The sequence below is a fragment of the Numida meleagris genome, chromosome 4, assembly GCF_002078875.1.
Source record: "Numida meleagris isolate 19003 breed g44 Domestic line chromosome 4, NumMel1.0, whole genome shotgun sequence".
Taxonomy (NCBI): Eukaryota; Metazoa; Chordata; class Aves; order Galliformes; family Numididae; genus Numida; species Numida meleagris.
This window is the reverse complement of record NC_034412.1, coordinates 95,941,881-95,968,345: the sequence shown is the minus strand read 5'-3', so window position 1 is coordinate 95,968,345 and position 26,465 is coordinate 95,941,881. Positions and strand designations below refer to the sequence as shown.

Sequence of the window (26,465 nt, the reverse complement as noted above, 5' to 3'; positions counted from 1 at the left end):
AGGTCTCCCCTGAGCCTCCTCTTCTCCAGACTGAACAATCCCAGCTCCCTCAGCCGCTCCTCATAAGCCCTGTGCTCCAGACCCCTCACAGCTTCGTCGCCCTCCTCTGAACACGCTCCAGGGCCTCAACGTCTTTCTTGCAGTGAACACTGAACACAGTACTCGAGGTGCGACCTCACCAGTGCTGAGTACAGAGGGACAATTATTTCTCTACTCCTACTGGCAACACTATTTCTGATACATGCCAGGATGCCATTGGCCTTCTTGGCCACCTGGGCACACTGCTGGCTCATGCTCAGCCGAGCATCGACCAACACCCCCAGGTCCGTTTCCTCTACACAGTCTTCCAGCCACTCTGCCCCAAGCCTGGAGCATTGCCTGGGGTTGTTGTGGCCAAAGTTCAGGACCCGGCACTTGGTCTTGTTGAACCTCATCCCGTTGGCTTCAGCCCAGAGATCCAGCCTGTCCAGATCTCTCTGTAGGGCCTTGCTACCCCCAGGCAGATCAACACTTCCTGCCAGCTTGGTGTCGTCTGCAAACTTACTGAGGGTGAACTCAGTGCCCTCATCAAGATCATCAATAAAGATACTGAAGAGGGCAGGCCCCAGAGCACCCTCTTTGCAAGGGGACGGGATGGACGAGGCCATGGGTAGCAAATCTGGGCAAAAGGTATACGGTGAGCAAGCAGATTCATTTTGATTTTTGTCTCTTTTCAACCACTTGGCTGGTTTGTGATGTGAAAAAGGTGCAAGCAGCAGAAGGAAGTAGGACAGCAGCTGAAGACCGCAAACGCGAGACCCAGAAAACAACTAACTCGGCATAATGAATGCAAACAGGTTCCCTATCGTGTTTTGGGAAAGCTGCTGATATTATTGGTGTTTCAATCTGAAGAGGCAATTGTTGGCGCTAAAGGGAGAAAAGAGCTTAAAAATCCCCTTTTCTGTAGGAAGCTCTGCGTTGCTTCCTCTCCCTCCAGCAAGCTCCTCCTTATCAGCTAAAATCAGGGCTCTTCTGCTGAAAACCTTACAGCCTTCACATCTAAACCCAGCTAAATCTCAGCTCAATTATCAGCCAAATATTCCCTAAATACAGCGCAGGGAGAACAGATGCCTGTGCTGATCTCACGATACGTCCCTTCCAAATATTTACCACGCGTGCTAAGTGGCAAAAGTTTTCCCCGAGTACCTCGTTTTGCAGCAAATCCAAACAAGATTCCCTGCGGTGGTTAACTGGAAATAATTCATCAGGCGAAGGCTTTATCAGGTATTTTTGTTGTGGCTTTCGGAGTGCGGATGACAGCCAGGCTCTGCCCAATTTGAGTGCAGCTAATCCGTTTTGCACACCTCGGCTGCCCAGATAACGCCTTCCTTCTCATCGCTGGTGACTCCCCAAGCACAAGGCTCGTTCAAAGGGGAGCGGGCGCTTTGCTGTGAATGAGCAAGTGGCACAAGCAGGATTAAAAGGGAATACAAAGTGCGAGCTGGGATGTCACTTCTCGTTCCGCGTCCCTCATCACACCCTGATGCACCAGGAGGGCTGCAGTGAGTGGAAGTGATTTCTGTAATGACGAGGGGACAGCTACGCGCTGACACGCTCTGATGCAGGGATAGGCTCCCGGAACCAACAAACATGAGAAAGCCCGGAATTAATACATTAGGAATTAAATTCAATTTCAGAAGGCAGAGCTAACAAGCCTGAACAGCCTGTGTTGGACAGGTCAGGCAAAACAACACAGCCTTCTGGCCTCAAAGCGGTGTGTGAGCCAGCTCCAGTGCATGCCTCGTGAGATTAAGATTATTCCATTTTTATTTTCACCCCTCAAATTCATCCCCTTCCTCCAAACTCGCTCTTCTGAGGCTCTTCAAAGACCACTCCTCCCTTTCAGCTTTGAAAGATCTTAACCTGCACTGACCCGGCTGCAATACATCTCAGTAGCACGGCTGTCTCTACTCAACGCTGCTTCTACGTCACAGCCCATGCACTTTTCAAGTGTTCCATCCAAACATGCTCACTTGCACAAGGATCCCCAGCACAGTGATCTTGATGAGGGGATGGAATGCACCCTGTTTGCAGGTGACACCAAGCAACAACCAGAAGAGGATAACAGCCCTAAATCCCGTTGCTTTTTAAGTCTTTAGTTGTGGTTTAGCACTGGTGGTTGCAGCTTCATTGCAATGTAAAAAGAATTCAACACGAGTAGTGCTCAGATGTGAAATACAAGGAAGCAGAGGATATAAAACTGCGGTATCCCCTGCCCACTCCTCCATCAGCCCACCACTACATCTCGGTGCTTCTTGAACAGATGGGACCTCCTGGCAGTCTTTAAACCACTCAACAAAAGTCTCTTCTGTAACAAAATAAACTAATTACAAGAGTAAGATGCTATTTTCCATCTAACTTCTGCTATTTTTAAGGAGTCAGCCAGCTTGGTGAGCTGATGCCTGATTAAGGATTTGCAGAGAAGCTTTTTTGCCCTCGGAAACCTAACACAGCAGAATTAAATGCACGCCCGCACAAAGGTACAGAACATGCTGAATGAACTTCAGCAGCATTTTGCTCACCAAATACTTCTCTCCATCTCGGGCTCTGCAAGCGTGGACGGTCTGTCGACTGCAGATGCAAAGTTAACCACCTGTAAGCACTGGCTTTGCACGTTGCATCCCCAAACACAGCCCAGCGGAGTAATAACTGCACATAATAACTCTGCTCAGCGAATGCTGTTTTATGAGAGTGTTCTTCAAAGCCTCTGAAAGCTTCCATGACAATATTGTCCAACTTAAGGAAAAACTTCTCTAATTGCAACCATTTCCTTGTTGATCCTGTAGGTGTTCTGCTCTGGATAGCATTTGTCTGCTACATGCCATCTCTAAGATACATGGAAATCACTGTAAAAAATTAAAAACTTCCCGAATTCTTCCAGAAAACCTTCTGAAAATCACTGCAGAGTTTGTTCCTAGATAGCTGCAGATGTTAAATACTCGTAGAAGAAACTGCAATGCACAGCACCTCAGAGTGCATGAAAAGCTGCAGAGAAAAGCCAATGGATTTTGTAATAACTAAGCAAATTTAGTGGTAGATTTGTGATCCACCGGGTATTTTTTTTGCGCAGGAGATAAACCAAAGCAGCTAGTTACGTGTTGCCTAGCTGCATCTCATGAATAGTTTCCCTGCAGGTAAATCATTTTCTATTACTTCTAAGTACCCCAGGAAAAATACTAATTGAAAACACGGTTCTAATACTGTCCAGCTGGAAAACATTTGCTTGGGATGGAGCTAGCTTGACACTGGCTGCCAATTGGCTATGTACAATGGAAAAGGAAATTAATCTCTTGCAGACGAGACATCCCATTTTCCACTTTTACACCCTCAAATAAACTCATTATTAACCAAAGGCTTTGATTCACGTGGGGAAAGAAAAACACCAGTGAATGTCTGATAACGCAAGCCTGGATTTCTTATGTAAAATGAAAGCTCTCAAAGTTTGACAGGAACCAGGAAACGCTTTATGGTCTGACAGCATTTCCCCTCACTCTTTCTTTGGCCAGTAACTGAAGAGCAGATAAAATGAGACTGTTTTTTCACTTCTAAAACAATTCACTTCTATGCAGCATCCAGCAAGCTCGCAACCCATGCCCCTCCTGCACCTCTGCTCCTCCCCACCCAGCTGCAACCTTGCTGAAACACTCCAGATTTCTACACATCCTTCCATTGAATGGATTGAGTTGGGAGGGACCCTTAAAGGTCATCTAGTCCAACTTCCTGCAATGCAAAGGGACACCTACAGTTCAATCAGGTGCTCGGAGCCTGACCTTGAATGCCTCCACCCCCCACGTTAATTCTGCAACCTAACAGGAAACAAAATAATAAATAAATTTAGCTCCTCTCCTTGTTGTACAAAAGCATCCTCATTATGCACATAGTTCTTTCAGCAGATGAAGTCACCTCCTGGCACAGTCCTCGTCCACGTTCCCTCTTTGGCTTCATGTTGCTGCACACAGTTTGTGCCATTTGCCCGAATTAGATTATTTTGGTTTTGTCTGATGTGAATTAAGAAACGTTTGCATGAATTGCTTCAAGGACTTATCAGCACAGAGGGTAATTAGCAGTTGGTAACAATTTCTGGGTCTGAAAATAGGCATATGTCCATCTGTCCACAGTCCTAGTTATTATGCTTGAAAATGGCTTCTCCATCTCTTCTTGAGTAGCTCAAGGAGGTCAGACAAGTGAGATATGGAGGATGACAGCAGACATGGGAAAGCAAGGAAATGTAGCTGCCGGTGCCAGAAAGACAAAATCCTGTCTGCAATGCTGTCTATGGAAGCACTTCAAAAGAGAGTTCTACATTCCTCTAATCAAAGAAGAAACTGAGAAGAATAAAAAGCACAGAGCTAGAGGAGAACGTGCACCACAAAGCCCACATGAAGAGAAACAAGCACTGCTGGCTGAACAAGAATAACAACACACACATCGGAATATCAGAAAGTCAAGGTTTAGCATCTTCTCTGAACTTTTTCAGTGTAGACAAACTTGTTGGAGATCAAGAAGTTAAGGACAGCTTTGCTCTGATCTGATTCTATGGGAGAGGTGTGTTAAGGTAGTGTCTTTAGCTTGGATGGGGCCGTGGGTAATCTGATCTAGTGGGTGGCAACCCTGCCCAAGGCAGGGGGTTGGAACTGGATGGGCTTTCAGGTCCCTTCCAACCCAAACCATTCTGTGGTTCTAGAATTTCCAGAAAAATAGTGTCAATAGTGGAAAGAAGGGAAGGGAAGTGCCCCTGGACAGACAGACTGCAGCCCAAAAGCATCAGCACCCAGGCAACAGTCACACAAACGTGCCTCCATCCCCATGGGAACGTCCATACGCATCCCATGGCTTCTCTGATGAAGCAATGAAAAGAAGGCTCTAATTCACTGGGTGACAGGCAGATTTCCCAAGCACGTCCCATTTCAGCGTCTTGGCGACCTATTAGTGGCTAATAATTTCCAATATCGGCCAGCTTCATCATAAAATTACAGAATTTATGCAAACAGAGCAAAACGGAGTGATCTGAAGTCACGTGGAAGTCCACGGGAGGACGGTCACCCAACACAGTGCCTCCCAGGAACGATCCCAGCTAAGCTGGCCTGTGCCACTCCACTACCCCACATGAGCATCTTTGCAGATTTTCCTTTATTTTCACTGCCTGTGAAGGTTCCTGCCTTCTGCCAACCAGGACAATAATCCCTGACTTGAGAGAGAGGTATTGATGATTAATTCATGAAGCACTCAACTCCGGAGCAGTCACAGGAATCATCCACAGCTTGGGACAAAAGGTACGGATGAAATACAGTGAATAACCTAGGACAAATAATGAAACTATGACAATACAGTGAAAACCTTTCCCTTCTGCCCTCCTATCCACAACACGCTGCATGACAAGAATCAGGAGGAACAAGTACTGCAGCCTGCCATGAAAGGCTATATTCACATCTACGTAAAGAATTGCCAGGGCTCTATAGGCAGCCTTAATTGTGGGGTTTTCTGATACGAAGGCCAAGATTTAAATATGAATACTCACCAAACAGAAGGTCTGGGGTCAGATTTTTCTGGTACTAATGAAGAAGACACTGAAAAACCTGGAGTCTAGATAAAATTAAACTGCTATCTTAGAAAGGGGGAAAAAAGAATTTAAATCAGTATTCTCAGGTTCTTAACTTTTCCTTTTTGAGCACAAGTCTGCTAGTGAAAGTACTGCATTAAAGAGGACCTTTTAATTAACTTGTCTGCCTTTAAACAAGCTTGTCCTAAATCTACAATGTCCTGTGATGAAGAACGTGCCAGGCAGGTTTAACACAACCACTTCTCCACACTTTTATTTCTGTATCACACGATGTATTTGATCGTGTATTTATAGCCAGAAATATGTTGATACTATTACAGTACACAGACACAATGATATTCCTGTTTGATTTGAGAGATCAGAGAAAAATGGTTTCTATTTGCAGCACCTATAGCTATTTCTAGCCAAATGTTCTGCTGCGTAACGCTGCATTCTTCTCTATTACGAGGCATAAAAACCAACAAGGCAAGCACAAAATCCCACAGCCTTCAAACAGCACAGCCTTCAGCTAAACGGGACCAAAAGTTGGAAACGTATTAAGGTATAAAAATCAAACCAAACGAGACCTGTCGGCCCACGGGGATTTAGTTTCTCGGGGATATGTAACAAATAGAAGGTGGATCATGGCATTAACCAGAGTTGAAAAGCAGCAGCCCATGTGATTAATTATGGCGAGGACCATCCTCGAGCACCAGCTCTCACCTTTATGCTTCCCCCAATGAGATCTGGCGGCTCTTCATCTGTTTCTAAGGCAACGTTGATGGAGGCGAAGGGGCGACTTGCCATCTGTTGCATCTCACGGAGTAGTTGCTAATGTAATAAACAGAAAAATATTATTACTGCATAGTTCCAAACACGAGGATGAGAAATCAAGCAGCCCCACGCAAAAGGATATCAGCGAAAGTGGGAGAAGAACCTCCTGGTGTTTTCACAGGTTTAAGGGTACAGAGGGATTACTGCGAATATTCAGGTTACTACAGCTTCCCAAGTCAATGCAAGCGAAGTTGTGCAGCACTGCCACAGCCTGACTTGTTTGTGGAGGAAAACACGATGCCCTCAGTTGCCATAGAGCAGCTAGGTACTTCTTAAGCTGTGCTCCCTTTGCTGTTTGTCCCTCTGGGACACCAGGGGACTCCGTAGGATTTGTGGGAATGCATACCAGCTGCAAGAAATAATCTGGTACGTTTTAGAGCAGCACTAGCAGAACGTTGTCAGGCAGCTATTGAGTAATTATCTTTCCCTAATTGTTTCTTGCCTTCCTAAACATAGCAAATGGATCAAATGGCAAACACGTCCTTGCTGCAATACGTTTTATTAAATAGAAAACATTTTCCTGAGTAAATCTCTGCGAGCCTTCCTGACACAAGACATCTTTTAATGTACTCTTAAGCGGCCTTAAACGCCAGGATGCAGCCCTCTTTTTGAAGACAGAAGATGACACTTCCTATACAGCTGAACTGTGGGCATGCTCCTCCTCAGTTTCAGCAGCTAATCCCTGATACCAACAGCGAGCTGCACAGCCAAAAACTGGATGCAGAAGCCATACCCCTAACTCCCAGAAGCAATAGGTGTGATGTGACTCGGTGCCCTTTCTTAATAAGGGAAGAGAGGTGTACTGTGTATACCCTGTAAAAACCAGCAGTCCTGCCCTTAAGTGCAGCAAATTAGCTAAGCCCACTCATGCACAGCATTAAGCTGTGTACGTAGCTGCAGCACTGCTCCTTGTACTCTATTTTTAAGCTAAATGGAGGCACTACCAAATGCCTTCTCCGCTATGCACCACCACCACCCTCATTCCCCCTTTAAGTTTGGGTGATTCGGCACTTCAAACCCGAATGGATCATTTATAGAGTTAAAGGAAACAGCACAAAGTGCATCATGACCCCAGTAAACACGGGGTGACACGTTGTCCACGTTCACCATGGCAGAAAGGGATGCTGGTCTACAGAACCCCCCCCAAAATAATAAGAAAACACATCAGAGCAGATTGTAGATACTGTCACAAAGTGAAAAACCCCAATAAATCCACCCAAATGGGGCTGTACAAAGCATCTGCAAGCAAACTTGTGCGGACCTCACACTTGGGTAGAAGAAGTCACGGAGCTTTCAAATATTTAAAGCACACCAGCAGATTGCAGACTAAAGCAAGTGTGAAACAGATTGCTGGGTTGTTGTTCCTGCAATTGTCCCCTTCAGCTATCATAAAGCGCTTTGTTTAATGGCTATAAAATCAAAGAACAAGCTGTCCTGATGAAGATGTCCAGGAGACTCATGAACTGTGAGCTCTTTTGAAGGAAGTTCAGCTCACTGCAGAAAACATGCAGTTTGGCAACACGGCTCCTCTTGAAGTCAACAGCGGCTTCAAGAAACAAAACCCTGAGCTCTGAGTGAGCAATGGGAAAAGCAGGGCTGACAGCAACGTTCCTGCTCTCATTCTCAACACTGGGCAGGGAATGGCATCCATGTGGCTGTGCCAAAGCCAGCGGCCAAACCGGGTAAAACCAAAGGTCCAAACTGTCACCAAAACAGCGGATGAAGGAAGAATATCCTTTTTCTCTACTAGTTTCTTGTTACAAAACCAATTCCTTGAAAATTAAGAATGAATGTGAGAAATAATAGCTCTCGAGCCAGAATGTCACTCTTTCCCCCAAGGCACGCACCGTGTGTGTTTAACCTATGCACGTGTATATCCTTCAATGTTTGTTTGGTGTAGCAACATGTTAATTAAAAGGCTTTATAATGTTGTAAAGGCGGAATGGTGGCATTTCCCTAGCCAAGATGTGGAGTGTGTCATAAGAAATCAGCAGCAGCTAATGTCAAGATACCCCAAACCTCGTTCCTAATGATTTGCTTTCTGAGGTTTTAAAATAATTAACCTGAACAGCCTTCCTTCAAAGCTTTGGTTTCTTGATCACACAATTAACAGGACAACCTGGGAATGTTTTAAATCACTTTGGTCTGAAGAGGATCTTAAAGATAAAACGTCTGACAAGCTCACAATAAAAACACATCCAAAAGAGTGTAATGCAACACACTGTGGACCTCTAATACTGAAGGAACTGCAAACTTAAAGGGAGAACCTGCACACCTTTTATTTGCGCTGGTTATTTTTTTTTTCTTAGTAGAAAAACTATTGCCAAGAATCACAAGGGAAAGCAATGGCAAAATGAGGAGGGCTGAAACGACACCTGAAGGCTTTAGTGCAACCAAAGAAGCTGTGGGTGCCCCATCCCTGGAGATGCTCCAGGCTGGATGGGGCCCTGGGCAGCCTGGTGTCTGATTTGGTGAGTGGCAACCCAGCCCAGGGCAGGGGGGTTGGAACTGGATGATCTTTAGGTCCCTTCCAACCCAAGCCATTCTATGATGATTCTATGACCAGACGCTGGGACTACCCAATAAATTGCCTACGGTGGAGGAGAACATCAGGGAGGAAGAGAGACCGAGGCTGCTCATCTCACATTGGACTAAAGTGGTGCAGAAAAGCAGCGTTTCATCCCAACAGTTCTTTGTATTAATTACCACGGAGTAATGGGTAATCCACAATGAACAGCGTGTGACTGATGGGAGAAAAACCACCCGAGGATGCAGGAAAACCATTCCCTTTGTGCAAGAGCACAGACTCTCATGCAAAAGAAAAACAGCTATTCGGGTTACCAGGTTAATTGACTAATATAAACTGTGCTGTGTTTTCTGACAAGAAAAGCCTGAACATTTTATTTACGGTAATAAACCAGTCATTGGTTTCTGTATAAGTGTCCTGCTACCATCAATCTCAGCAATTGCCCCCTGCGGAGCCTCTTTTATGAGCGTGGGGCTCTGGTGCCTCTCAGGATCAGGCTCTGATATTTTCAGGCATGAAGAGACGCCAGTTTTTCCAGAAGAAAGCCACACGGTTTGCATTTGATTTGCTCCCTATAAATAACAGCTTTAAAAACCCAACCAAAACAGCTGTCTGTAACATAGGCTGCCCAGGGAGGTGGTGGAATCACCCTGGAGGTGGTCAAGAACCATGGAGATGTGGCACTGAGGGATGTGGTGAGTGGGCATGGTGGGGACGGGTTGGGGTTGGGTTTGGTGATCCTGGAGGTCTTTCCCAACCTTAATGGTTCCGTGATTCAAAAGCCTGAAATAAGTGATGTGTTTTGAACCACTTCCCTACACGTATTGTAAAGATAAACTGGTTCAAAGAGCTGAAACCCAGAGACCTTGCAAGCAACGGTGAGTCTTAAGAAAGTTAACAGTTGCAGTGTCATGGAAAGAGGAAAACCATAAAGAACACAAGGAAACTGATTTGTACTCTTGTTGTTTAGGGTTGCTGAGTGCTGGAGATGCTATTCTCCAGTGTGGATTTAGCAGCTGGTCACCCCCTCTCAGTGTGCAGAATTGGGGTTTCATTTGAATTCAGATGTTGGCTCGTCCCATTTGTCCCAAATTAACTACCTATTTCCAAGCACTGCTGCATGGCTAACTTAGAAAACCTGGTCTTGAGAACCGGTTCCAGAGCAATCCTGTAATGACACCTGCTGAAACAACAGCCTGAGGCCTCCTAACAGCCGGTGTTTGAAGGGGACACCTCACTCCTGGGGTGGGTCCCAAGGGCATTTGGAGAAGGTCTCATCTTGAATTTCTATGCAGTCAGCACTGACAGGTGCTCAGGCTTATTTTGAAGTAACACTTATTTTGAACATTTCACAGAATTGTAGGAGTTGGAAGAGACCTCTGGAGACACCTAGCCCAACTCCACTAAAGCAGGGGCCCTACTGCAGGTTGCGTGGGAAAGCATCCAGATGGGTTCTCATTATCTCCAGAGGAGGAGACTCCACCATCTCTCTGGGCAGCTTATTCCAGGGCTCTGAGACCCTTAAAAGTCAAGAAGTTCTTCCTCATGTTCATATGGAACGTTGTGTGTTCCAGATTGTGCCCACTGTCCCTTGTCCTGTTGCTGTGTGCCACCATAAAGAGCCTGGCTGTATCCACTTGACCCCTGCCCTGTAGATATTGATTAGCACTGATAAGATCCCCTCTCAGCCTTCTCTTCTCCAGGCTGGACAGACGCAAGTCTTTCCCCATCAGGAGGTGCTCCAGGCCCCCACCAGCTCTGCAGCCTTCTGCTGGGCTCTCTCCAGCACTTCTCTGTCTGCCTGGAAGTGGGCAGCCCAGCACTGGGCACAGTGCTCCAGATGTGGCCTCTCCAGGGCAGAGTGAAGCAGGAGGAGCACCTCCCTCGCCCTGCTGGCCACGCTCTTTGTAATGCACTCCAGGGTCCCATTAGCCTTCTTGGCCACATAGTTGGTTCACAGTCACCCTGTGGTCAAGCTTTGGTCAACTGTTGGCCAACCATTGGGTCAACCAGCTCTATCTCCACACAGCTCCTTTCCAGCAGCTCAGCCCCCAACTTGTACTGATGCACCCTGCCATTCCTTCCCAGGTGTAGGACTCTACATCTGCCTTTACTGAACCTCATGAGGCTCCTCTCCACCTAACTCAGCCTGCTCAGCACTCACTGAATGGCAGCATGGCCTCCTGGGCTGTCAGCCACTACTCCCAGCTTTGTATCATCAGCAAAATTGCCAAGGGTGCACTCTTTCCCTTTACCCAGGTCAACGATGAACACGTTGAACAAGACTGGACCCAGCACTGACTGGGGAACACTGCTCTCTATAGGCCTTACACTAGACTCTGATCACAACTCTCTGAGCGCTGCCTGTCAGCCAGTTCTCAATCCACCTCACTGCCCACTCACCTACACTGGTCCAGGAACCTCTGCTTTTTGTTATAGTTACTTGGTAACCTTGGGGGAAATGGGAGAAAATCAACGGAGTTACCCATAAAATAAAAAGGGGCACCAGCAAAAACACAAAGATGTAAGAAACAAATATTCCATGAAGATGAATGACATTGTTTCAGAAATAAGTGATTTAAAGCATTTAGCTACAATTACATCAACTACCATGTAAGTCAACAAACAAACAATTTTCTTTGACACTTCCATCATCACTGAAAATTAAGTTTTTACGCCCCTAGAGCAGTGCACATATTAATGTTAGCTAATTAGTTTTGTAACTGACTTTGCAGGCTATGTTGAAAGAGAGAAGAGGAGAGAATTAATGTTCAAATGCTTCTCAACAGGCATTTCCACACTTCAAAACTCTAACAAACCAGAAAGGAAAGCTGCTGGGAAGTTGCCTCATGCTGGAATGACAGAATATATTTAATCCAGGGCTGATTAAGATAAGTAAGTTATTCATCATAATCATGCCCAGTAGGAGGACACAGACAAACTGACCTTTAATATGAATCAGATATCATTCATTTTGAAAAGACCAAAAGTATAAACAGTGTAGACAAACTAGAACATATACCAATACCAGATAATTGCACAATAGCAGAGCACACCTTTGATTGACTAGAGCTCTTCCAGCATAATTACACAGCACTGCTTCCCTCCCTAAGTTTCCCAAATAGCTAAATTAGATACCTGTGCCACTGATTCCTATCATCAGAGAAAGACCCGGGAGCCTGAAATGACAACAGCTTCAACACACATACAGCTGTTTGTTTCTTTTTAGATGAGGTTGAGCTCTGCTATCACACCATCACCCCAAATCCTGTCCAACGGCTCTTCTGATTTTTTATTTTTTTTTAAACGACGTACTACAAGCAATTGCAGCTTTCCTAAATTTTCTGGCAGGGACATCCAAAAAAGCCGATGTGAGAAGTGCTCAGCTGGGTGCTGTCATGTATGTGCCATGGTGGCACCCAACGTGGCCACATTAAAGCCACAAATGGTCAGCTGTAACCGGCCATCTGCAAGTTCAACCAGAGATGAGCTCAATTAGGCACAGAAGTGGCAGTAGCACGTTCAAACAAAAACGGGCCATCAATTTCCCCCTAAGCTGGAATCACTTGTCAACATTAATATGTTGGGCTGTTTTTCCTCTTCAGGGCATCGCTTATCTCCGCCGTAATTTCCTTCAGCTGCTGACAAAGACACATAGATCACTGCAGAGAGCACTCAGCGTTTGTATTTTGGAAAAAGCCTAGAGGCACGATGACTTGGTTCCCATTCATGGATTTCAAATTCGGGAGGAACGCAACGAGTTACGATTATTTGATCCGACCCCCCCGCGTCGGACGAGCCGCCGAGTTTCACCAGGTCATTTCCACCGCCACGTGACTTGGACTGACCTAGAAAAGATCTCTCCAAAAGCACTCATGTTCTGATGCGAGATCCGTGTTTTTCAAACCAATTGCCGGCGCCGCTCCTCAAAGCAGCAGAAAAACAAAGCAGCTTTCAACTTCTTCAGCCCCAGTTGCAGAGAACTGGGCACCGTGCCTTTGGCTGATTATTTACAAGAGACTCGTCCCATCATGAATCTTCTATGATTCCTTTTCACAGACGTTCACTCACATCATCAAATCTCAATATGTTTTCCCTTGGACAGAATGAGTGATTCGTGATGCTTTCGTCTCTCACTTATCTTTCAGATAACAAATGAATCTCGTAGTGTTGTTCTGAACCATCTGCAACGCGCAGGGTATTGCCGAAACCAGAGTGGACACGGCACTCCAATAAGCAGCTGCTGAAAATACTAACCCTGTGCTCTGAGTTTATCACTTTACTTATAAATGCAGGAACCGGGAATTTACACACAGCTGCTAAATCACCACGAGCACCATCAACTCAGCCCATTTTCCAGGATACGGATGATTTTGGAAGTAAATCTCCTACAACTGTTGAGAAAGAGACACTGCATACAGACTTACATTTGACACTGTAATAAGACAACCGAGCGTGCTGACCACACAGTCTTGACCTCTGCAGAAGTTATGTGCTTGTCATAGTTCCTCATCCCTCCAATTTGTGTTTCATCTACAGCCCACACCAACAAGCTCGTACGTTATTCCGAGCTGACAGATGCCAAGCAGCACTGTCACTGCTATCGAACACGACGGTCCACAAGCCAAACGATGGCTGGGAACATGATGAATGCAGCAGCACATCCAGCATCAGCACATCCCATTTCTCATATGGTCTCCAATGGTGCTGTGATGGCCCACTGCCCTATCTGGGTGTACCTGCAGTCTGACCTTTTCGTGTGCTAGCATAAGGTTGATATGAGACCTTCTCCAAACACCAGCAGAAACCCCAGGCAGCGAAGAAGATTCCAATTTCCAGTTAGTGTGTGAAAATATTCCAGTCCTGAATCTTTTTCTTTGACAAAAGATACCTTAAATCACATCCTAAGAGGCAATACACAAGAGATGAATGTAATGCTAACAGGTTGAGAGCTGGAAGGAGATGGAAGCAGAGGCAGGGCAATAAATAACACCCAGCACACATCCTTTGGAAAGTCTTTGCTGTGAAAGTGAATACGGAAAACAGCCTGCCAGAATGGTATTCAGTGTTCACGGCTGTTACAGCAGAGGATGCTAGTGACAACAGAAGCACTGCTACACTTTGAATACACGTGGGATGGAAAAAGATTTCAGCAATGAGGTCATGAAGGAGAAGGATAATCCCTACAGCAAATCAATACACAAAACCCATCCTGAACAAGTTGGTTACTGCACAGAGTAAAAACATTCAGTCCTGGATAGTTCTGGCAGCAAAGAAGGCAAAGCGTAGACGATTTTATGTACATTAAGGGTGGAACTGAGCTCTGGACACCTAAATGGAGTCATCCCAACACAGTGGGGCACTGAGAGCCATCCAGCTGACCCTCATGCGGCCAGTTGCCAAATCACTATTGATGCTCCATTCGCTGGGCACGTTAACAGGAGTTATTTCTTGCCCGAAGTGGAGGAGCAGGAAGCAGCCTGAGGGTGAAGAGAATAGGATTTGGCTGCTAAGATAAAACAATAGATGGAAAAATCAAGAGAGCAGATGGGCATGTTAAATTTCTAATGCCACTCTCATATTTTGCACATTATTCTCTATGACCACCTTGATACATTCAACGTGTCATTTTCCAGAGATGAGATAGAAAAGCTTCCTATCCCTATTTCCTAATGCCATTCGCTTCATTTTAAGCCTCCTATAAAAGCTGCCTTTTTATTTCCATTCTCCCTCTTTAAGATGTCTGAAGATATTTAAACTTGGTGCTCACTGGACAGGGGATAAACACACAATTTACTATCCCATCTCCTCCCTGCCTGATATGACACAGATCGTTCCCATTTTTACTTCAGGTCAAGTTTTATACTCTGCAAGGCCTGAACTTTCGCTCAGCACTCCAAACTCATTTTCCTAGAACTATACATTTGCTACGCTGTGTCTGATCACCCAAAGACCTTTTCACCATTAGGCTGAGGAACATCAGCACTGATACCTGCAAGCAGCTGACCAAAGAGCAATACTGCCTGAATAATCTTAGCTGCTACATCATTCTACTTACTCTTTTTATGTTGTTGGTTTTTTTTTTTTGTCCTAAACATATTTTGGATTAAGCTTCAGCTATCTATTTTTCACCCAGCGCTGTGCTAAGAAGCAGAGCACTAGTGATGCTTATATTGGAAAGAGTGATTGATAGCTGGGAATTACCTGCAGATTGCATTATATTTTACTTCCCTTTTGGGTTACGATTAGACAACAAGCACAGAAATACCGCAGCACAACCCACGGGAAAGAGGCAACTGTAACTTGACCACCTCTAAAAATACAGCTAAAATCAGAGAAATATATTCTGTCAGGGCTGCAGCGTATCACATAGCACATGCAGGACAACCAAGAGACCACACAAAGCCAGTACAGGTTTATGAAGGGCAGGTCCTGATCTCCTTCTATGAGAAGATGACCAGTAGGAGAAGGAAAGGCTGTGGATATGTTGCCCATCTGGATGGTAGCAAAGCATTTGACATTGTTTCGCACAGTACCCTCCTGGTACTGAGCTGGCTGCTCATGGCTTGGACTGACTCAATGGCTCCCAGTGAGTGGGGTTCAGCCCAGTTGATGGTCGGTCAGCAGCAGTGTTCAGCCCCGGGGCCAGTTTTGTTTCACATCTTTATCAATGATCCGGCTGACGGGATCAACTGCACCCTAAGATCTTGGAAGATATGAAGTTAGGAGGGAGCATAGATCTGCTTGACAGTAGGAAGGACCTGACTAGGGTAGACCGATGAGCTGAGCCCAACCACAGGACATTCAACAAGGCTTAGTGCTGGGTCCCACACTTAGTTCATGACCTGATGCAGTGGTATAGGCTTGGGAAGAAGAGAAAGCTGCCCAATGGAAAAAGACTTGGCAGTGTTGCTTGACTGATGAGCCAGCAGTGTGCCCAGGTGGCCATGAAGGCCAACGAAGTCCTGGCCTGCATCAGAAATAGTGTGGCCAGCAGGAGTAAGGAGGCAACCATCCCCTTGTATGTGGCCCTGGTGAGACCACACCAGTACTGTGTTTAGTTTTGGGCCCCTCAGCTACAACAATAACATTGAGTTGCTGGAGTACATCCACAGAAGAGAAGTAAAGCTCATGAAGAGACCAGAAAACAAGACATGAGGAGCCAGTGAGGGAACTGGGGCTGTTCAGTCTGCAGAAGTCTGCAGGCTGAGGGGAGGCCTCATCATTCTCTACAACTCCCTGGAAGGAGGCTGCAGTAAGGTGGGTGATGGTCTCTTTTCCCACGTGTTAAGTGATAAGACATGAGGAAACAGCCTCAAGCTTTGCAAGAGATGGTTTAGATTGGATGTTAGGAAGAATTTCTTCAGAGAGAGGCTGATCAAGCATAAGAACAGGCTGCCAAGAGAAGCAGTGGAGTCCCCATCCCTGGAGGTATTCAAGAGACATGCAGATGTGGCACTTACTGACATGATATACTGATGGGAATCAGAAGGCTTGATGATCTTGATGGTCTTTTTCAACCTAAGTGATTCTATGATTCTGTACATTAAGTATAAGGTTACAATACTTTGTCTGAGCTGGACATCTTGCAACTTCTGCTTAATCACCCTTCCCTTCACCCAGCCTCTGAACTGCAACATGGCAGGAGGAGGTGGAAGACGTGGTCTCCAAATATGTCATCACTTTACACAGGGAGGAAAAAAGGCAGTTAAACAAAATTTGTTTTCCCCAGGCCGGTCTACAAACTTTGTGACACAAGGTTCCTGTAAGGGTAATGGAATAAAACAAAGAGAGCAGCCACTTCCAAAGCAATGGAGAAATAGTAAACCTCAAAATCACATCCTTCAAAACCATCGTTACAACAACAGAGGCATAAACTTTTGCACACTTAAAACGTTCAGTGTAGCAAACTGCTGTTAATCATTTTAACTACCAACGTTTAAAGGGAGCCTTAATAGGATTTATTGAAGTTCTGCATGAAAAGAACACTGCAAGCTATAAAGTCATCATAGTTTCTACAAAAAAGCCAAATAATTTTTTAGCAGACTTTCATTTCTGGGGACAGTCTTTATTAATATCTTTAATCAACGCATGGCAAAGATTTAAAGCAGTTTCCTCATGTTTTACAACAACAGAGGGATGCAATAGCGGGGACTTATGAGCTACCAGATAGATGCAAGGGATGTAGAGGAGCATGATAAATAATGGAGACAGACAGGAATCTGCCAAGAAAAGAACATCCCGATGAACTGCCCATCAGATGTGCTCCTGTGCTCAAGAAACGTTTGGAGGTTGTACTGAGGGACATGGCTTAGTGGGGAATATTGGTGATAGGTGGACAGTTGGACTGGATGACCTTGGAGGTCTTTTCCAGCCTCGGTGATTTGGTGATTCTGTGATTCTATGACATCGCCACACATGTAAACTGAGCTTAAATAGACTAGAACGTGCCTTGTTAACACTTAAGAATTTTTTTTTTTTAAAGACAAATTAGACTCAAAATAATTTATAGAGAAATCTTTCATTTGGGCCACTGCTACAATATTTTAACTGAGCTCGAAAGCACTGTATTTATTTCTCAGCCTATTTTTCTTATACATTCCTTGATAACACTTAACCCCAGGAGCCAGCAGGGAACGTTATGTTTACTCCGTTTTCCTTTCTTGCCAAGAGAGATAAAGAAAAAAAAAATAGCCACAGTAGTCAAAATTTATCTACCTTCAGAGAATATGAAAAGCCTCAAAGACTTAAATTATTTCGAAGATTAAGGGTTATCTGTTTGAAAAACACTGATTATATTATGCATTCGAGTTCGCTAGTAAAACCAAAAACAACTGAAGCAGAAAGAGGAAGAAGGGGAGAAGAGTTATCACACATCACCCTGCTTTATTACACAAAAGAAGATCCACAGATGGAGTAATTTTATAATACTCCCACTCCTGCACTGGAAAGCACAACCAGATACAGGTTTTTAAGGTATGTAAGAAATAGTCACTTGCACAGAACTTCATTTCTGTGCCTGCGGCTGCCCTCATCCCAGAGAGCAGCTGGGAGGAAAAACTACACCAGTGGACAGATATCACCCCGAAATCCAAAAGCAGGGGAGATGCACAAGATACCCCTTGGGAAAAAATATTTGAAGAGGTACAGGCACCTACAATTAGAATTTGCACTTGGATTCACTTGGATAAAGTCTAGCTGCTCTCTCATTTTGCGTACAAGAAAACAGCACAAGGCCAAACTCCAAAAAATAACCCTATGCTCAGCCCAGCCTAACCTCTGCTGGATTCACACATGACACCAGGCTTTGCTTTCCATGGTTTTAGTGCTTACCACAGCATGAGAACCCTAGGAACATGATGTGGCCATCTGCCTGGCAGAATGCAGGACTTGCTTCTCTACAAATACACCTTGTCCTACTACGCATTTCTACATCCATGTTTAAAAATTAGAAAGAAGGACATATTCTTCATGTTACTGGGCGACAGCGCATTGGCTGTCCTATCACTGCAGTTGGACTTGATGACCCTGAGTCCCTTCCAACTTGGGTTGGGTGGAAAATGGGGATTGTCTATTTTCAACACATTAACGTGTGAACTAATGTGGTCAGTGCTGCAACAGAGACAGTTCCTCTTTCAAAACACATCTATACAGTCTCCTGATTTGCTGGTGGCTTTATATTTACGCTGTCTAAAACCCAAGTTCTGGGAACACAGGATATTCACCCCTATTTTTCGTGCTTCGCAAGAATTGCTGTATCAGGATACTAAAATAGAATCGTTTGTCACTGAAATTGTGATCGAAAATACACTATTACAAATGCCTAAACAGAAGCATTTATAGATTAGTGGAGCTTATCCTTAACTGAAGGTTAACACTATGCATATGTGAATAAATAGAAGGCAGAAGAACTATATAAAAAATCATTTAAGAGATAGCATTCAATTTTGTCATTTCAACCTCTCTTCTTCGCGATGCCCAGCAACTCTGTTTAATCTTCCAGACCACAGCTGCCACCAGGAGCAGGGACAGGAAACAACTGCAAAGGAGAAAAGAAAACAAATATCTTATTGTCCTTGCTCATAACATTACAGCTGAAAGACTCCAGCAAATCAAAAAACCAGACTAAAAGTTCACATGGTACTTAGAGGTACTTTGATGGAAGATAATGTGGCAGCGCAAAACGTTTTGCACAGTTCAGTGCTCACGACACCCGGCGAGGAATGAAACTGTTGTTCCAAAGTTACCTATTTGACCTCCTTATACGACATGGAATCCTAAGACATCCACCAGTTTTCACTGGGAAATCAGAACAGCAAGGCAGAAAGATTTAATCATATTGGAAAAGCCAGTATCGACTATCTTTGGCAATACATAAACGGATAATCCACAAAAGGAAAGCCTTGAAAGCAGCAGAGAAAATTGATTTTTTTTTTCCTTTTTGAATTACAAAAATAAGATAAAGTGTATAGTAGTTGGATGCTTTTTAACTGGTGGCTGCAGAACTATGGGCGTTGCTTGGTTTCCCCAAATCTATATTCCTTTTCTTAAGTCTAAAGAGGAAAAAAATGGATGAATAGGTTTATCAACTTCTAGGGAAAATGCAAAAAAGCAGATTTAACAAAAAAGCAGTTATAATAATAATAATAATAAAAGCCGACTTTATTGACAGTGATGATGTTATCAGGCTGAATACTTAACAAGCAACTTCAAGGCACGCAGGCTTTCTAAGATTAAGATTTATCCTTTTGTGTAACTACCCCAATGAAAGCTTCTCTTCTCAAGTACCGCAGTGATGGGTAAAAGAAAGAAAAGTCTCCAAACACTCTTCCTCTAGAGTCTAGAGTGCATTTAAACAGAGTGCTTATAGGAAGATTAACCAGAACAGACAACTTATTTCCTGAAGTGCATCATTTATGGCAGCCGCTGTGCTCTGGAGGGGGATTTCTGTAGGATGGGCACCAGCGTGGTTTGGTTCACACCATCCTGGGGCTCCCATAGAGCCCACAGCAGAGGGACCACTCAGTACTCCCTGCCTTCAGCAATAAATTCAGCTCTGCTTCCAAACACCCATCCTCCTGTGGTTCCCACTGTGCTCTCCCATACAGACGCCTACAATCCCAATGACTTTCTCTGCTTGGACATGACCTCCCTGTTTTCCCCTCTCCCTTTCGTGCTGTTTGCCTCATGAGAATTACCAGGGACTTCACATCTTTTCCTCTGAGCAACCAGGGGTCTTCCTCTCGGTGGCAACGTCTTTAGCAGAGAGCAGCGCCAAGACTTGGCAATGTTATTAATAGTTAAAAAAAGACAGCAGGAGCTGATCCCTGAGATGAGGATAAAGGAGGGTCTGCTCCTGATTACATATCGTTATCCATAGCCTATATATTACTGCATGTGATTGGGCACCGAGCACTCAAGGGGCAGTCAGTACTTACACGATGAACCTGACATTTGTTCACTGTAAAAGCGTGGTCTTCTTTTTGTTTTTTTTTTTTTCTGCATGTAAACAGTTTAGACGTGCACTTTTAATGGTTATTTTCTTTTCCCTTTCGAGAGGTACTGGATTACTGTTGAGCTTTGCAGTGAAAAACACCGTGCCATCCATTAATTAGTAAAGAATATACATTAAACCTTTAATTGCTGCTTTGGTAAAGAAGCAAACACGCATGACTGATGATTGAGGATGTCATACCTTCAGCTTTTTCTTTTCTCCCAAAGCTCCCTCCTGCTGTATTAGATGTGAGAGCAGACAGTACCACCTGGAAACAGCATTTCTCTCCTGGACAAGGTCACACTTCGACTAAATGGATTTCCACTCATACCACACTTCAGCAGGCACCAATGAGTGATGGACTAACAAAATTTCAGAGTGCCCACATTTGTCTTGGGACTCCCTTCGGCTGCCCACAGCAGGAACGCCACCGCACTCATTCAATGGCTTTGATGAGCTTTTCTCTTCTCATAAGCTCCCTTTCCCACAGAAGAAACAAACTCTCAGGTGAAACATTTGCTTTATCTTTCAGGCCCAAACAGGACAGTGCTCCCTGAAGAACAAAAATCCAAAGTGCAGCCAAGCAAAACCAGCACAGCTAGGACCACAGGCTAAACCTTTCGTCTTTAGTCTGTTTTGTTTCCAGGAAAAAAAATCAGCATCCATGTACACAGCAAGGGTGGAGATAAAACTAAATCCTCAAGGCAGTGGGAAGAAGTCTCGTGGCTGTATGTTTAATTTGACCACAAGAACATCACCACCCAGAACACCTGCAGAGTGAATGAGACCCCCACTTTTCTGCAGGAGGCTGTTACAAGAAGTATGTGCTCCATTCTGCTGCATCTATCAGACTAGGAACACACGTATCAAACCAAAGATGCATGTCAGAATCTACTGAATATCCATCAGGATGGCTTTTCTTTAGGACAGAAATGTGTAAGATCACATCTCTCTACACATTCATTCATTCCCTTGGAGACAAAGGCTAGGGAGTGAAGAATGAAGAGGATTGTCTTTATCCTCATATAAAATTCCACTTCGGAAATGTGTATCTCATAATTCTGCACATGCCAGAGTCTTTCCCTGTTTGCTCCTTGCCTCGCTTCTCTCACCCATAGCCAAGAATTTCTGAAGAAAGCACAGAGAGGAATTAACAATTAAAGACCAATGAATACTCTTCTAAAACGTTCACCACAGTACCCTGTATTTCAGAGGAACAGCACCATGCATCTTGGTGCTGTCACAAGGAGGCAGCAAATACCCACAAAAGCCATAAAGTCACTATGGAAATATTTTTCCCCCTTGCACTACCTCCCCTTGGCAGTGCTCGGGGAGGAATAAACCTCACTGACTGCTTGCTGCACTGCACTACATCATCTGCTGGAAGAGCCCCAGGGGCAGTCAAGTCAAGATCTGTCTGCTGGGTTTACTCAGCCTAAACCATCCTGAAATAAGTTAAAAAGACATGCCCTCACATCAGAAGCTTTAAGCTAAATTTTTTTCCATACCTTCTGTCTGAAAGCGACTGTGTAAGTATGGAAGGAAGGACAGAAGCAGTTGGATGGAATGCGTGCTGTGTTGGAAAAGGATCTGGAGTGGGAGCCTACACCTGGTAATGTCCTGGTCAAATGCCATGCTCTGCCTCAAGGCTTTCTGTGCCTACTAGGAATGTGCATCCATTTCAAAATGGCTTCAAAAATAAACCTTTGCTCCAGGACTTGCTTTACCTTTTCCTTCTGTTTCTTCTTTCTCCCAAAACAGCTGCCTACTAAGAGCCTCCTTCACTCCCCCAAATCCACTGTTCATTCAAATCCTCTCTGTACATCTCCTCCCACCTTAAACAATGCCTTGGTACCACTTCTCCTCATCTATCGTTCCTCAACGACCAACTCTTCCAGTCCAGTTTTCTGGGACGAGCTCAGTTTTTGGGCTGGAGAACTGAGTTGCTCACCAAGACAACACCAGGAAACTCCAATGAGAAATCAGATAGGAAGGAAAAAGAATCATCCAGAGACATCTGAGATCCCTGGAGACTTTTGCCTTCCAAGGAAATTGGAACATAACTCTGCATATGGGTCGGGTTCAGCCAAATGCAGCTTTCATTGGCCTAGAGAAGTTGCAAACGTCCCTTATTCAGCATAAACACTGCAGTCTAGGGAGAGGTTACATTAACATCTTACAGAGAATTTTCAATTTGATAAACAGCATGTTATGTAATTCTTAATTATTTAATCAATTATGAGCAATGGTTGTAAGTAATCTTCCCTCAGCTGGCCTCGGCAAATGCATGATTGGTTTCCTGGTACTCCTCCAGCACTCTTCATGCCACGGGTTATTTCCAGCTTCATACAAACATATGAACTTGAACGCCCTGTCTGGTTTCATATCGTACTCTTAAACTCCTTTCCACAGCAGAAAGCATATTCTCTCCACCCCAGGTACCCTTAAAGCTCTCCAAACAAGCACGCTTTCATTTTTAAATGGCAGGAAAACTTCATCAGCACTATGATGTGATGCACTCTTATGAAGAGAGAAGAAAATCCATCTGGCCTATTAGGGCCCAATTATTAAACTCTCCTACAATATTTATCAACATCAGAGTTGCTAGTAAAAATGGCAGCTTTAAATGCCAAAATATACAGCAGCTTGAATACTAATATGCCTTAACGTACATCGGTCGTTTAATAATTTCAGAAAGCACTGCAATGATTACTAGAAGCACACCACAAATTGCTGTCTGAAAGAAACTTTTTATGGGCTGGAGAGTTGTCGGACACATTTTTCACTACTCAGTGCATTAAACCTCAGACTAATTGGAACAAATACAAAATGCTGAAGGAATTAGCCATATGATGATGCTAGGCAAAACCAGCCTGGCTGAATGCCTCTCTTATTACTGTGTGCATTGATTGGCTCTGCCTAACAGCCCCCTGCAGCCTACAGCAAACCAACAGACCTGTGCTACGGATTAATGACCTTATCTTTCTGCTGAAGACAGCACTGATGTTGAACAAGCCACAACCCAATTGAGTCGTGGCACGCGATACTTTTGTACTTTTTTTTTTAATTAAAAAAATCAATTATTTGCAAGCACAACCAATCAGACAATCATAGAATCATAGAATCATTAAGGTTGGAAAAGATCTCTGTGACCATCAAGTCCAACCCCAAACCGTGACCACTGACCACGTTCCTCAGTGCCACTTCTCCACAGTCCTATAACACCTCCAGGGACGATGACCCCACCACCTGCTGTGCAGCCTGTGCCAGTGCCTGACCACTCCTTCCAAGAAGAAATGTTTCCTAATATCCAACCTGGCACAACTTGAGGCCATCACCTCTCATCCTATCACTGATTCCTGGGAAAAGAGGCTGATCCCCACCTCGCTCCAACCTCCTTTCAGGGAGTTGTACAGAGCTGTAAGGTCTTCAGGGAGCACTGGGACATTGCTCTCAGCCATAGGGTTTGGGTGGTGCTGTGTGGGCTCAGTGATCCTCATGGGTCCCTTCCAACTTGGGATATTCTATCATTCCACGATGTTATTATGAACTCGTGGGAAATATCCCAGTTAACTGTTGTCAGTGGGGTACTGAGACCCATAAGGTTCACCTAGAGTGGACATCAATGCCTTGAAACTCAGCTGCTCTTTGATGTCCATCACCTGCATTGACTAAAATAAGAACAAAGACACAACACACATGCAAACCTAAACTAAGCTCTATAAAACTATAAGCTAAACCCATTGAGTCAATAGGTTTAAAAGAAAAAACAAAGAGTGCTTATATCTCACCCCAAATCCCTATGTCACCATGGGAGACTGTGGAGGCCAAAAGCACAAATAAGCAAGGATAATGATGGGACTAATTAATGGAGCAAAGACCAGATGGCACTTCTGCACTGGTCCAGGTGGGACCACTGTGGAGAGTTAACTGAAGAGAGATGAGGAGAACATGGAAAGAAGGAAGTTATGAACGGAAAATTCTTAATTTTCCTCATTTTGTCAGAAATAACATTCAGATATTCCCAAGCTTTGCCTTTACCTTGGGGGGAAAATAAACAGAAAAAAAAAGATCCAGACTGTATTTTAGACACAGATTTCTGCTGCAGAAAGGAACTATTTAATAAGCAAAAAGAGTAAATAAAATACCTGCAGCATGACTTCAGATTTGAATTATTGCAAACAGGTCATTCCTACTTATTAAAAACACTGGGCAGATGTTTACAGCCATGAAAACCAATACAGAGCACCTTAAAACAACCTGCTTGACAATCATATGCAGCTTGGTGATCATAGAGATCTTTTCCAACCTTAATGATTCTATGATTGTCTGATTGGTTGTGCTTGTGAATAATTGATATTTTTTATTAAAAAAAAAAGTACAAAAGAAAAAGTATCACGTGCCACAAGTCAGCTGGGTTGTGGCTTGTTCAACATCAGTGCTCCCTCTGAAGTTCTTTCCATTTTTGCACCAAAGCCAAACTATACAATTTGGTATTCAGACCTCAGCAAGGGCCATACATATTCCCGTCAATGCTGTGGCACCATGAAAATGCAAGGCTTCCAATGGACTCTATCTCGAAGCATTGTGGTAAGACTACAAGGAGACTTAGAGAGAGGCAGCACTGGGCGTCCCAGAGAGATGTTCCCAGCACAGACATGAAAGAAGAGACAGAGCAGCCAAGAAATGGGGTGAATGTTGCACATGAGGACACAGAGCAGAAGTGCAACAGGAAAAACGTGAGATGTATTGTAGGTGAATGGAACAAAGCACAGAGTGAGGTCTTATGGAAGGAGAAGGTGATTATAACTTCACTAAAGCCCAGAGAAAAGCAATTATACCCTCTTGCACTCTCAGATCCCAAGCTACCAAATGTACATGGCCAGCTGATCTGGCCATCCTCACTCGTTTCCTGCACAGAGGACAAGGGATGCTGGCTGTCACGTCCTTGCCATACCTCCTGGCTTCTTTCCTGGACTCAGCAAGCATGGTTTGCAGTCTTTTACACCATGCAGGGCTCAGCAGCTTCTCTGGCATGCTCCCTTGGCCATACAGTTTTGCGCACTTCCTTCTTCTGACCCTTTAGGCAACTCAGTGAAAGCATGTCTCCTTGCTTTGAGTTTCTTAGGACTGCTGTGCTAACAGGAAAAGGAGCAGCAGCGGCGATGTGCTGTGACCTTGCTGCCACCCTCTCCAGGTTTTGGAGCACAGGGTCTCCTCCCTGTGATGAATGGGGGTTACAAGCATGATCCTCATCTGCTTGACATCAGTTATAACACAAGCCACGCTTTCTCCTTCTGTTCTGCTGTGTCTTCTGGTGTTTAAAGTGCTTTACATCCTGATTTCATTCAAACCTATCAGTACTTAGCTTTTAAGTCTCTTCTGAACTGGCCAACAACATGGAGAGGCACCGATGAAATACAGAGGCAACGTTTTACACAAAGAAAAAGAAAGGAAGGAAAAGCACCACGAGCTTAGAAGCTTTGACATTTGCACATCGTTTGTATGGTGGTGAAAAATACAGATTACAGACTGGTGCGATGGCACACAGGGATTTGGGGAAGTTAAAGTACAGATACCAACAAAAACTTTCACCACAGACCGTCAAAATAGCTCCAACTTTCTGCCAAAAGAAATTGGCAAGGTTTTATATTGAAGGGCTGTACTGTGGAAAGCAGAGAGAAGGAAACAGGAAAAAAAACAAAAAACCACCAGAAAAGAGTTTGCTTGAAATTCATTTAAATTTACAAAGGTTAACAATGGTTAGAATATCATTTCTCCTGCAGCTCCAATTATAATGCAATATTAACGACCCTGCAACTTCGCTGTTGTACCTCAACCTTTATCCACTGACATTTTATTCGCTTAAAATAAGCAGTTAACGTGTTGCAAAACAAAATCATGGCAACACACAGCCACGCTGACTCGAAAAGGAGCTCCAGGAGTATAAGGCACCTCCAGATGTGATGCTCACCCCCCTTTGACCCAACTCAGCCCAACTCTTAAATTAAATGGAAATCAAATCCAGTCAC

The 26,465-nt window shown here is 44.3% G+C and overlaps 1 protein-coding gene across 1 annotated transcript in view; it reads right to left on the bottom strand.

Moving 5' to 3' along the window:
• ATRN (attractin) overlaps window positions 1-26,465 on the bottom strand; it is a gene marked incomplete at its 5' end in the record, with an annotated part of 144,363 nt that overhangs the window by 17,738 nt on the left and 100,160 nt on the right. The window contains 2 exons of the mRNA XM_021395520.1: window positions 6,302-6,409; window positions 18,900-18,978. Coding sequence (XP_021251195.1) covers window positions 6,302-6,409; window positions 18,900-18,978 — 187 coding nt within the window. The remainder of the gene's footprint in view (window positions 1-6,301; window positions 6,410-18,899; window positions 18,979-26,465) is intronic.